At 37.5% G+C, this 12683-nt stretch overlaps 1 protein-coding gene across 6 annotated transcripts in view; it reads left to right on the plus strand.

Annotated features, from left to right (window-relative positions):
• NR3C2 (nuclear receptor subfamily 3 group C member 2) overlaps positions 1 to 12683 on the plus strand; it is a 222717-nt gene that overhangs the window by 117216 nt on the left and 92818 nt on the right. For all 6 annotated transcript variants that reach the window (XM_054824700.1, XM_054824696.1, XM_054824697.1 and 3 more), the window contains one exon: positions 3911 to 4050. In XM_054824700.1, the coding sequence (XP_054680675.1) occupies positions 3911 to 4050 (140 nt within the window). The remainder of the gene's footprint in view (positions 1 to 3910; positions 4051 to 12683) is intronic.

A 12683-nucleotide genomic window follows, 5' to 3' on the forward strand; every position in this document is an offset into this window, starting at 1 on the left:
GGAAACTACTGGCTTCTGAAAGCAGTGGTAAGTAGCCAGTTCTGTTGCAGTATTTCATATTTCTTGTGTTTTCAGTTAGAAGTTTATATTGAGAGTAGGTTGCTGCCCACAAGAAATTTTCGGGGTCAATGATAGTCCATTGTGTGAAAGTTTTCAAAAAACCCAAAACGAAACCTGTTAAATATCATAGCAATAGTTGTTAGGCTCCAATTTGGATTTGAGCAAATGTGCAAACACGGTGGTTTTACTTGGTCTAAGTTTAAGACTCAATCCTGCTGTGGCCCATAGAAGTCGTCAGATTTAGCGTGTCGTTCAAATAGGTATTTGGCAGTAGGCTAATTGCTATCCAGGGAGACAATTGTTAAGTTCCTGATCTCTTTTTATGGTACCCATTTTTATTTGGACCAACTCTTGTACTTTTCAAAAGAGAGTGTGATGTATTACCTAAACCTGGATTATTGTAACTAAACTTCTCATCTGGAGCAAAAAAACCCCAAACAACTGGGCTTCAAAAACAAACTACTACAATTAAATTAATGTATTTACCTGTTACAATCAACTGAAGTTAATACTTAGTTTTTACCTATTAAGTGTTACCTGCCTGTAACTTTTCCTGCACACCAGTTTGCATTAGGATTCCTTGATAGAAACTTGTGGGATGTTTCTGTGGAAAATTAATGAAAAGGGAAATATTTAACTTGGAGCATGCATAAAAAGCACTTTCAAAGTGTTGGGGTTTTTTAATGGTGTATTTCTCCCTGTACATATTACAGGATATAGAGCTATAATTAATTAAATAATTGGTTTCATAAAAGTGATTAATAAATAAAGTGTGTTTCTGCATCATAAACACTGGATATCTGGCCTTGAAATGAAGGCAGAGAGGTAGTTTGCTCCCCAGTCAGATCTTGATGAAGATCTTGTTCAGCATGGTCAAGTTTCTAAGAAAGGAATGACAGCTTGAACAAGAGAGAGATTCAGGAGGAAAAGGTGTAACTGTCTGTGTGTGCCTTGTTGAGAAAGAAAAGCTTCCATGGAGAGAATGACTTAATCTGAGGTTTAGCGATAAGACTTGAGCATATTTTTTGGACTCAACCTTTTATTATTTGCAGGTATGTACAACACTTTACTTTTTGTATGAGGTAATGTAACAGCATTTTAAATCGGCAAATACTTTGGTGTAGCATGGGTGAAAGAGAACATGAGATTTTAAAAACAAGTCAAATATTGTTCATTAGAAGACAATCATAGCTAAAGCTGGCACAAGTTGGAGGAAATTTAAGTACCGACAACTAATATCAGTGTTTCTTTGCAACAGAGTGTTTGAGAATTGCTCCGTGTTGGATATTCCTATTAAGAATGAAAATACCTCATTTATGTTTTAACCTATTTCCACTTTTAAACTGATTAAAAGGATGCATGGGAGTTAACTGAATTTTATTCCAGAATGTTTCTACCTGTGATGTTGTGGCTGAGTAGTTGAATACATGCTTTGTATTCAAGTTGTACCTTCACCTTTCAGCTATATTCAAGCCTTTCATTTAGAGAAACACTGTATAAAATATACTATAGATTATGTCTTAGGTAGGCATTTAATAATAGTCATGGATCAACTGGTGTCTCAATGTGTCTTTACTGGCTTTTTTAACAAATAATTCTGTGAAAATGAAATTACATAGAGTAGCTTGTATCTAAAAAAGGCTCTCCCACCTTCTGCAAATCCTGCATGATGATTTATTTTCAACTAAAAGTAATATATATACAAAGTATGTATATATATATAAAGTGTGTGTATATATATATTAATAAAAAACCCCATGCAAACTGCTGTGATACCCTGGAAACCTCCATTTCACCACAGGAAGAGCTCCTCTAACAGAATTACCTTCTCTAGATATTTAAAAAAAAAATACAATGACCTTTTTCAGAGTAGAAAGACTAGGAAAATGTTTGCTAGTCTTGTGAAGAAATAGGAACATGCAGCATCAAAATTACAAATGCCCCAAGACATTTTGGTGGTATGTCAGAATTGAAATGTTTCCCTTCTCAGACAAAATACCACTGTTTGCAATGAAAAAGAAAAAAGAAAATTCAAGGAGTTAGTTTTCCAGGTTATTGACATTTTCTCTAGAAAGCAGATACCTTTTGAAGAATTTTGTTTAATGAGAGGCTTAATGTTTTTTATTGAGTATGAAATATGCTGGAGGGAGAAAGTCCTGTTCATTGCCTAAACAAATCCAAATGCAGAGTTGAATACCAGCACAGTCGTGGAAATCCTGAAGAAGGTACCTTTCCTTAGGGCTAGATTAATGCAGCGTGCATGGGTATGACTGTGACTTGAGCACACAGAACTTATTTTAACGTAGATTCGGTGAGGCTTTCCTTTGTCTCTCTAACAGATGAGCTAATGCCATCACCTAGCAATTATCAAGTAGTGTGATGTTATGTAATGAAAGTATAAATAGCACGAGGACTAAAACTAGTAAATCTAACCGACTAGTGAGCAGACAAGAGCAGGAATACTATTTGGAACACTTTGATTAGCATCTGAATGCTGTCATTTTAAAAGACGTTTAGATTTGATGTTACAGTAAAGCTGCAGGCCAGGAGAGTTGTGGTCCTTGATCTGGAGTGACATTCGTGCTGTGCCCCTGGATAAATCACTTGGCCTCTGTATACTTCTTTAAACGAAGACAGAGAATTGGAAAAAGGCAAAGGATGCATACTTGAAATTTCTTAAGCATGCTTGTTATCTTGAGTTCAGACTACCTGTGAACTTCGTTTCCCAATGACTGACCAACAAATAGCCTGTGACTTGTAATTTGAACTATCAGGTTATTTCACCACTGGTGTAAAGTCTTTTAGGGTTGTTTTTGTAGTTGTTTGGCAGCATTCAGAACGTGTGAAGAAATGCAAGAGGTCATGTTTACCTGGAGAAGAGAGGCTGTGTGGAAGGACAGGCTTTCCCCAGCCATCCAGAGGTGTGGGAGGGATCTAAAGCTTTCATCTCCTTCAGTATCTGGCACGTTTCTCCGAGCGTGCTGATTACATTAGGGTGGCATTTCCGGTTCCTGAGGGAGGGAGGGAGGAAGGAGACTCACTGCATCATGAAATGTGACTTGTTTTTGAAGAGCACTGTCTTAGAGTTGCCAGTGGAAAATACTTCCTAAAGATACCCTCTGAGTGTCATGGTTTACAAAAACCCAACAACAGAAACGCTTTGTCTTTTAAGAAGGTGGTAGATGGTTGAAGCTGGGTTTGCAAGATGCATCAGTCTGTAAAACTTCGGAATGCTTTCTGAACCTCCGGTGCTGCTTTTCTGGCAACTACAGTCATATGGAAGGGTCTTCTGCATTTGCAGAATGTAAAAAGGCTTCAAAGCTGCTTTGGAAGTAAGGTGTTAAATTACAGAAACATTAGATACAAGCTGAAGGACCACTGTAGAGGTAAGCAGGAATGCAGACAGGAGAGCGCATACCACTTTGCCGTGCTACTTCATGAACTGGTCTTAGTGGTTTTGTTGCAGGTATTCCTTAGTTGTAAAGGCTTGAAACAAACAGAAGGAAAGTTTACAGCTATCAGATTGCTGCCAGAGTGGTTTGTTTGTTGTTTATTCTCAGTTGTAATTATCTGCTACCAATAAATGCCACTGTCCTTGTGGTAACTTATCCCATTAACATTGATATATTATGGGTATTTTAAAATAGACAATAAAAATATTGCACTTACTAATTAAAGCAATTCACATATTCAACCAGGCACTGCCAGAGAGAGTTGTGGTTTCCTAATTGTTAGGTGCCTTGAGCAATATACCTGTATAAATTCTTAATTGAACTTTGCATTATGGCCAATGTGATTTGAAATATTCATAGCTGTTTTGTTTGATTTGTTGTTTGTTTTTTTGCTCCAGCTCTTCATTGAGAAGTGTATCAACTGGATCTTCAAGACCTTCCAAAGTGTGTTTGGTGTGTGGAGATGAGGCATCTGGATGTCATTATGGGGTAGTTACATGTGGCAGCTGTAAAGTTTTCTTCAAGAGAGCAGTAGAAGGTAAGAAAACACAAACCAAAAAATATCAACAAAAAAGACAAAATACATACATGTTTGGTTTTTTAATAGAAGTATATACACACACACGCACATATAGGTTTTCCTCTGTATTTTCCACTTTTGATAAAATTCTGTTGTTAATCTGGAAAAAAAAAAGTTGAATGAACTCCAATTATGTGTGGTATAGTTTATGTAGACTATGCCAGGGTGTTTTGCAACGTACACCTTCTAAGGGATGCATTGTTTTACTTCATGCCACTGCTGAATCAGGCTTCTTCTCCACCCCACCAAGTGGACTTTTGTAATCTTTAATGGACATAGATACAATTGATGTAAACATACCCCTGATTTTCCTGTACTGGAGGATGAATACACTTGTCTCATCGTGAGACAGCCTTACATGACAGTACAATTCACTCGGGTCAGTTATCTCCCTGTGGGTATCTCCTGGGCTTTCAACTCGGTAGTGCATCTGCTTCATCTTTCAGCAAGAGAGAAGTGGCTTTACAGTGCTGTGGTAGATGGGTTAGGAAGCAGGAATTGATCATCGTGCTATTCTTAGAGATTTTCTTCATTAAGGACTATGATTTTCATGAGGACTATATTTTGATAATTTTATAATCATAGGAGGTTCTCCCTATTTTAATTATTGTATAGCTCGTCTTTCCCAAACATCTCAATAGAAAGAAGTTAGGATCACTTAGAGTGCTATGGGACCTCTGGTAGGTGTTGCCTCTCCATGGCTTGGGTTGTTAGAGTAAAAGAGAATGTTTGACCTTTACAGACTTTGTAAGCAACTTCAGGTGATAAAAATTAAGTTTTTAATACCTGATAAAGAAGAACAGTTCGTGACATGCAAAGGATGTAAATACAGTATAGGTTTTTTTGAAGTCTTTGCTGATGAGTAGGTGTTATTACAACCACTGATAAGCAGGCAGTACCTACTTATGGATTTATTTTCATGAAGAAAAACCTAGAAGGAAGAAAATAGGCTCTTAATATGGTGACCAGCTTGTGCACTGAGAAAAGTGAGGCAATGTGTGGTGTGATTAACTACTTCTGTGATCATTAAATCTACTGCTGATGGCAGTAAGGATTTAGTGCTCTGTTAAATAGACCTGGAGGGCTTGTGCGTCATTGAAGTCAAGACCTCATGTAATATCTCTCTATCAATCTATTTATCTATCATGAAAAGCGTCAATCTAATTGTAATGAACTTCCCAAAGTTAGAAGGACACGGAAAAGGTTTCCCCCTTCTCAAAGCATTTTCTCTTACTGCTGTGCAATCGCTGACCTTGATGCCTTCATTCCTTAACTTCTTCCTTGAGTTTGCTTAATGTAGCACCTGAACTTGAAAACCTTACTTATTTTCACTGAGTGATTTCCTCCATGTGCTTCCATGCCACATCATGGATGGGTCGTCAGACATCCATATCTAAGCTGGCCTCTGAATCATGAGGATATTTTTTTGTTATGGTGGTGATAGTGAGGTTCGGCATACACCAGCACATACTGTGTGAAGTGACAGCACTTGTTACCTTCCTTTCTCCTTTCCTGCCTTCCAGGAAAGCTTCCTTCCCAGTCTTGAACCACAGTAATTTCAAGGTTCTGTGTATCTGTATCTACCATACCCCTCTCTTTTGGTGTCCTTTCTAATATAGTTTGATGGATATACCTATCCAACTTTACAAGAATTTACGAAAAATTACGAAGGATTCTGTTTAGGAGTTAAAGTAACAAGACTACATTTCCAAGCCTCAGAAGCCAAAATTATTAGAAAAGAATTACTCTGTAATCAGGCATAGAAATACATTTTTTAAATGTAGTTAAAAGTTATCAGTAATTACTGAAAGTTCGAGTTAAGCAAAAAAAAAAAATCAAAAAATGAAAGACAAAACAATCCTGTCATCCCTAAAAATTGAAGATAGGAGTTTTAAATTAGCTTAAAATAATTTATTTTAGAATTATTATATTAACATACATGTTCCTACCAGTGGTATGTGAACAGTCTAGACTTCTGCTTGGTATGCACGTGAGGCCAAGCTCTTGATGCTGCCAGTAGCATTGTTGTTATGCAAACACTAAAAATCTGGCTTGTACTTTACTATTTATATATGCATGTATGTATGTATGTATATGCATTGTAGAGTATTAGCCACAAAAGGACATAGCAAAAACATAATATACATTTTGGCTCCAAACATCCTGAAATGATTAATGTGAATAAAAATGTGTATAGGTCATTTTGTAACAACTAACTTTTTTTTTTTGGTAGAGTTGTCATCAATTTTTTCAATCAGGTATGTGACCAATGAAACACCTTGTCCTGAGGTTTCCTATTTTAAATAAAGTATTTGTAGTAATTATTCTGTATCACATGTTCATGAGGATTTTTTTAAAACTATGGTAGTTCAGTGCATGGTATAAATAAAAAATAAAGGGAAGAACTACCTTAAATGTAGATCCTGGACATACCTGTCTGAGCTCTGAGCTAAAGCTGTGTTCTTAAGTGCTTGCATTCTTGTCTTTATTACAAAGACGACAGTAAAACTCCCTCTGTGAATATAGAAACAACTTTCTGGGGAATTTATAAATACAGTGGCTAATTTATTTGAGTAAAAATGAATTGTTTCCTCTCTAAAAGATTGTAGTAAAAGAAGAGATTCCTCAAGTTCCATTCACCAGTTCCCTGAAATCATGTGTATAGATGTTTCAAAAATGGATGAATATTTTTCCAGTTATATTTTACACACTTTATATGCGTGCACACACACACTTGTTTCTTACTTGATTCGTTAAACATTCTTCAGTAGGAAGCAGCACAAGAAATTATGTTATCTCAAAAATGGCCACCTCTTCGAATTGTTACTAAATATGGTAGCTACAGCTGGTACCACTTTCACAGAACCACAGAACAGCTGAGGTTGGAAGGAACTTCTGGAGGGCATCTGGTCCAACTGCCTCTGCTCAAGCAGGGCCACTTAGAGCCGGTTGCCCAGGACCATGTCGAGATGGCTTTTGAATATCTCAAAGGATGGAGACTCCACAACCTCCCTGGGCAATGATTACAGTGATTGGTCATCACTGTTTAAAAAAAAAAAAGTACTTCCTGATGTTCACATGGACTTTCCTGTGTTTCATTTTGTGCCCTCTTTGAACAGAGCAACCCTTCTTGAAGGGGAAGAGGCTTTTGGTCGTTAGTTTCTACTGATTAAATGAAAGTTTTATTTAGTTTAATTTAAAAAGTTACATACTGATAGTCCTTCAAAAGATATGATGGGATGGAAATCATGGGAGAGAGCAGCTGGTGTTCAGGTGGAAGGACAAGTGCTCTAGTTGTCCCTGCTCATTGTAGCAGGGTTGGACTAGATGACCTTTAAAGGTCCCTTCCAACCCGTAGCATTCTATGAAGAGGGGAGACAAATTGTGTCAAAAAAGTATGGGAGCAGAAAGAAGGGGGATTTGGAGAGAGGGACTGCTGCACACCAACCAGGTCTTTGGGTCTCAGCTAGAATGGCTCATGTCAGCCTGCCTTGAACAGCTTTTGAGTGCCAATTCCTTTGCGCTCCTCTGAAATATTATAAAACAGAGGGATTATAACAGAAAAGAACTGCATTGAAATTTAAAAACAACAAAGAGATTAAAGCTTGTATTTCCAATTATAAATCTGGTAATTATATTCTCAGTGAATCTTATTTTGGGGACTTGCAGGAAATGTCTAATGAATTTATGAGAAGGAGAGCTGTAGACCAAAAAAGTATTAAAATGGGTTTATTGGTGAAATTTCAAAAGTAATTTCAAATGGAATTAATTACAGGGATGTAAATTATTGAAGTGCAAAATTTTGGTATCGAGTGAGCATGAACTTTTTGCTGACTGACTTGATGAACAGGAATCTGGTATGAAGAAATGAGATTGTGTCATTAATACAGATTTGATCTACCTTACAAACACTAAAATCCTTTAACCATAACATTGTCGATACATGGCATAACTGCAAAAGTGAAGCTACTTGTATTTATATACACTTTTACCTAGGATAACTATATTGTATGATTTTTCTGAATTGCAGATATGGCCAATCATAAAGTTATTTAATGATCATAAATTAAAGTTTAATAGAGTCATATGCTGAAAATATGCTATACTGTGAGGGAACCTAAAGCACCTGGCCAGTCTTGTCTTCTCTTTTTCCACTGAACCAGCTTTTCCTAAGGAGATTAACAGGCTTGAAGTCAAAAATCACAGCTGTTCTTGCGTATGTTTTGCATTTTTAGTCTTCATTTGTTCAAGTTCCAGACAAGTATGAGGTAATCTGTCCTAAATCAAAATTTATATCGCTTTTTAAGTTGCTAAAGTTAATCTTTCATTCTTCCTTTGGCTTGAAGGTAAGAAAAAAAGAAGGCATTTTTTTCATCTCCAAATAGTGTTATAAACTAGTGCAAAAATGGCCATCTTCCAGTTATTTTGCATATTTGCTGGGAGATTTTTGGCTACTTAAAATGGAAGAATTAAAATTATATCGTATTAGTTATAAGGAAGCTTGTCCTTTTTTTTAAATACAAAGATGTCATGTTCCATAAATTTCAGATTTTGCTGTTGATTTCTGTTTCAGGAGGTTCACCTTAAAGCTAGTTCTCCTATTTTAGGTCAGAAACATAGATCTTTCTTCACCTGTGAAGTAGAAACACAGTCACTGCAACCTAAGTTTCTGGGGTTGCATTTCTTTTTCACCTGAACATTTGCTATTTGCCTATTTTAAAGGAGGGGGAAATTTGGCCGCAGGAAATTTTTCAAAGTCTAATCTGATGTTGTCTTATTTAAATGGCCTCCTGGATATGGTAAATGTGCTGTGCACCTCAGTGAGCAGCCTAGTAACAAAGAAATCCTACCTCCGCCGTGTGTTTGAACAGCAGGTTATCTAAGACTTCGCTTCAGTAGTGGAAGGGATGAAATTTCTTTTGTAGCAATCTTCAGGGATTCGGCACAGCTATGGGAGCCAAGGTTGCCTCAAAGATAGGGTTACCAAAAAGAAGTGCCATTCTTCATCTCCCGTTGTGCCAGGCTGCTCTGAAAAGACAGAAGCAAAACAACCTGGGCTGCAAGATCGAGGGTCCAACCCTCCAGTCACCGGGGGCAACTCCAAGTCTGCCTTGCCAGGCACCGAGGCCAGTCTTTTTGCCATAACCAAAGGGATCCAACAGCATTCAACAGACTCACCTTCGTGTGAAGGATTGCAAGCTATTGCCAGCCTGAAAATTCAGTAGTAGATAAATTCAGTTCTTTGGCAAGCACAGGCACTGTGCTACTGTTTAGCAATGGACCAGGCAGAATATCCCAGGGATACTTTTTTTTTTTGGAAGTACTCTAGTCTCTGCTTCCCGAAGGCCACACAAGAGGGAAAGTGATATGTTATGCATAACCTGTTTTTTCAGAAACAGGTAATCTTCCTATGGTTTTCCCATGCACTGTAAATGAAAGAACTTTGCAAGACTCTACACCCCCTAGTAGAAAATAAAGAGAAACTGAAGCCTCTGTGTGTGCCTCCTAAATGTTTTCATTTGAGGTGGAAAAAATATCAAGGTATGAGAATTTAAATGCTGGAATACATAGCTCTTGAATAATTTGCTATATTAGCATAATTTAAATTTTTATAAAATAGTACTGGTGAACAGGAAAGTTTAGCTTATTGATCATTTAAAGAAGCACTATTTTTATGCTGTAGAAGTTGAAATTGATGCGTTATATAGAAAGGCATATTCCACACCATTTTGCTGTGTGTGCACCCACGAATTTTGTAGGTCTGTATTACTAGAATTAATTATACATACAGTTCTTCACTCTCCACCCTTCTGTTCATTCACTGTAATGGAGTCAGTGTTTTTCCATCACAGGCTGCAATTTTCCTTTTATCCACTTTCATAAGGTCAGTGGCCTCTCTAAATTCGACATCACTCAGTATAGATGTCCATATGTTTTCATAGAAATTTGTATGTGGAATTTGAAGTTGACTCTGTTCCTGACCTGTTGCAAGAATCTGTTTTACAAGCTATCAAACAGAAATATTAGGTGAAGAGCAAGCAGATGGGTGATCTGCTGAGGGCAAGTGAGCTGGTCAAATTCATGTAGCAGCTGCTACTCTTACTTGATATGCTATGGTTAATAGGTGTAAAATACGATTTAAATAATTAAGTCATTGTAGGTTTGAAGCTGCCACAAGGCTTCCATGCTTTCATAGATATAAAAAGGACTTCCTGGGTTTTGCTCTGGCAGGCAGTATTGCTCAGTGAAGTCTTCATTCTGCTCCTGGTTGGCTTTAGTTACTAGGAGCTCAGAGTTCATGAGGCTAGTAGGAGGAAGGAGCTAGAAAGGTTTGCGCTGGGACCCCAAAAAGGCGGGGGGGGGGGGAAGACCCAAGCAGTAAGAAGTGTGACTCAAAAAAAGGAAAGGTTAATAAAGGATGGAGCATGTATTACAATTGAATATTTTAAAGCTGGGGAGACGTGGAATGGGAGGAAAAGCTTTCCTTGTGGTTCTTGGAATATGTGGCCTGTATGAGAAACTCCAGCTGAGACTCAAGAATAAATGCTGGATGCACGTTAAATGTGGAGTGCAACGCTAATACAGCAAGCATATTGTGGGAGCATTTCAGAAAAAAGGGGGTAGGTTTGGGAACCATCTAAGTAATACAGATTCTTGGTTGTAAAACAAGTGAAGAATGGGTGAGTTTAGCAGCTGCAGTGCCACAAAGAACCACGAGTTGGTTAATGGCTGGGAAAATGATTTGTAAAACAAGTTTATATCAAGGAAGCTAAAAATCTGCATTCATTCTTTTTCAAAAGCATTAATAATTTCTTCCCTCCCTCAAGCCTCTCCAACATTCACAATTTTTTTGATTGTAAATGCTATTTACTGTGTGAGTGTTGCTGTAGAGAGGGAGAGACAAGTACAAGGGTGAGAATTTAGAATCGGGCTGCTCTCTAGCCTTGAAAAACGCTCACATGATGCTAGGAGGTCTGCGTGAAACTATTCTTCTGCACTCTTTTGTTTGGTTTTTTTTTTGTTTTGTGAATACTAATTTCTAGACTGCTTCATCTATAAAATAATATATTCAGTCGGTGATAGCCAGCCTGTACAAGCACAACGTGCAGTAAACAGAACGTACGTGCAGTGGTAAGGTTGGTTTATCTTAGGCAATGACGTTCCATCAACACAAATTCAAGCATCACACAGGCTTTCACGTGCTTACCTTCTACGTCCTTATAAGAGAGGGGAAATTTTGGCATTCTTATGATGTGACAGGGAACTGAGTTGCAGTAATTTTATTTTTTTTTTAGTTGTTTTCTTTTTTAACATATCAGAGGGTAACATTCTGGTAGATCAGTCTTCATAGAGGTGGGGTGACCCTGTGAATGCATGCTGATTTAAGGTAGCCACAAATATTTTGGCTAACTGAATTTCAAATATCAGTCATTAGTTTTAATGTTTTCTTGAATACTTCAACTTCCTTTTCTTTAAAAAGGAATGTACTTTTTTCATACGATGCATAGAGAAGGTAGACAGGGTGCTTCCTGGGAAATTCATCTTTTAGGTAATAGTTTGAAGATGGCTGAGCCACTTGTGTAATGGATACAAAATCCATATATTCAGATGCACCAAGTATTTCAAGCAAACAGGGAAGTATTCATACCATTGTGGTGCAGATGATGCTGGGAAATGCTTATATGGAGTATTGTGTATACTTCTGGTCACCAGCATGTTAAAGACAGTTTGAAACAGAGTCAAGTAAAAACATTAGGAGAGCTTCTGAAATGATCTGGGGAATAAATATTTATCTTATGTCAGGTGACTAAATGCTTTTAGCTTTTTTTAGCTTACCCAAAAAGAGTCTGAGTTGGGACATGATTACTGTCTATAAATATTTCACAGTTGAGGAATAGACAACTGAGAGGGAGGAGAATTTATTTTGAACTAAGAACTGTACTGAAATAAAAGCAAATGGGTAAAAATTACGTTAGTTTGATATTTTGAGAAGGCTGCAAACAGCCAAAAAGAGGGACTTTTAGGGGCACTTTCCTGAAAGTCAGGAGGATTTAAATACCTACTTTGAAATGGAGTGTAAGAGAAGTAACTGATGTATAATGTGATTTGGTTATCTGTGATAGTAAAGGATAAGCCACGGAGGTCTCTTTTGATTAATATTGTGTCCTGGTATGGCTGGAGGGTTAATCTGACTCCAAAAGGGAAGGAAGTAGGAGTACTAAAAGAGAGGGTGAACCAACTAATAGATTTTTAGGATCCACTTGTAATGATAGTGGATGTCCATCTTCACAGGGATAGAGGATGCCAGTTTTAAAAAATAATTGGTGCAAAGTGCTCAGATCTTAATGTAAGGCAGAATCGCTTTGTATTTGTACTAGCAGATGAATGTCTGTCTCCTGCGATGACTTGTCTCACTTTGAATTCAGAAAAAAGCTCAGGAGAGTGAAGTCCTTTTGAAATAACTCCATCCTATCTAGCTAAACCTCTGCAGATACCCCCAGACCCCATCAGGTGACCTCATGCTTGGTTATGTTTGCTGGTACCCCACTCAAATGAGAGCCTGGCTACTGAGAAATCCTCTGCCATTGAAG

Source organism: Grus americana, chromosome 4, assembly GCF_028858705.1.
Source record: "Grus americana isolate bGruAme1 chromosome 4, bGruAme1.mat, whole genome shotgun sequence".
Taxonomy (NCBI): domain Eukaryota; kingdom Metazoa; phylum Chordata; class Aves; order Gruiformes; family Gruidae; genus Grus; species Grus americana.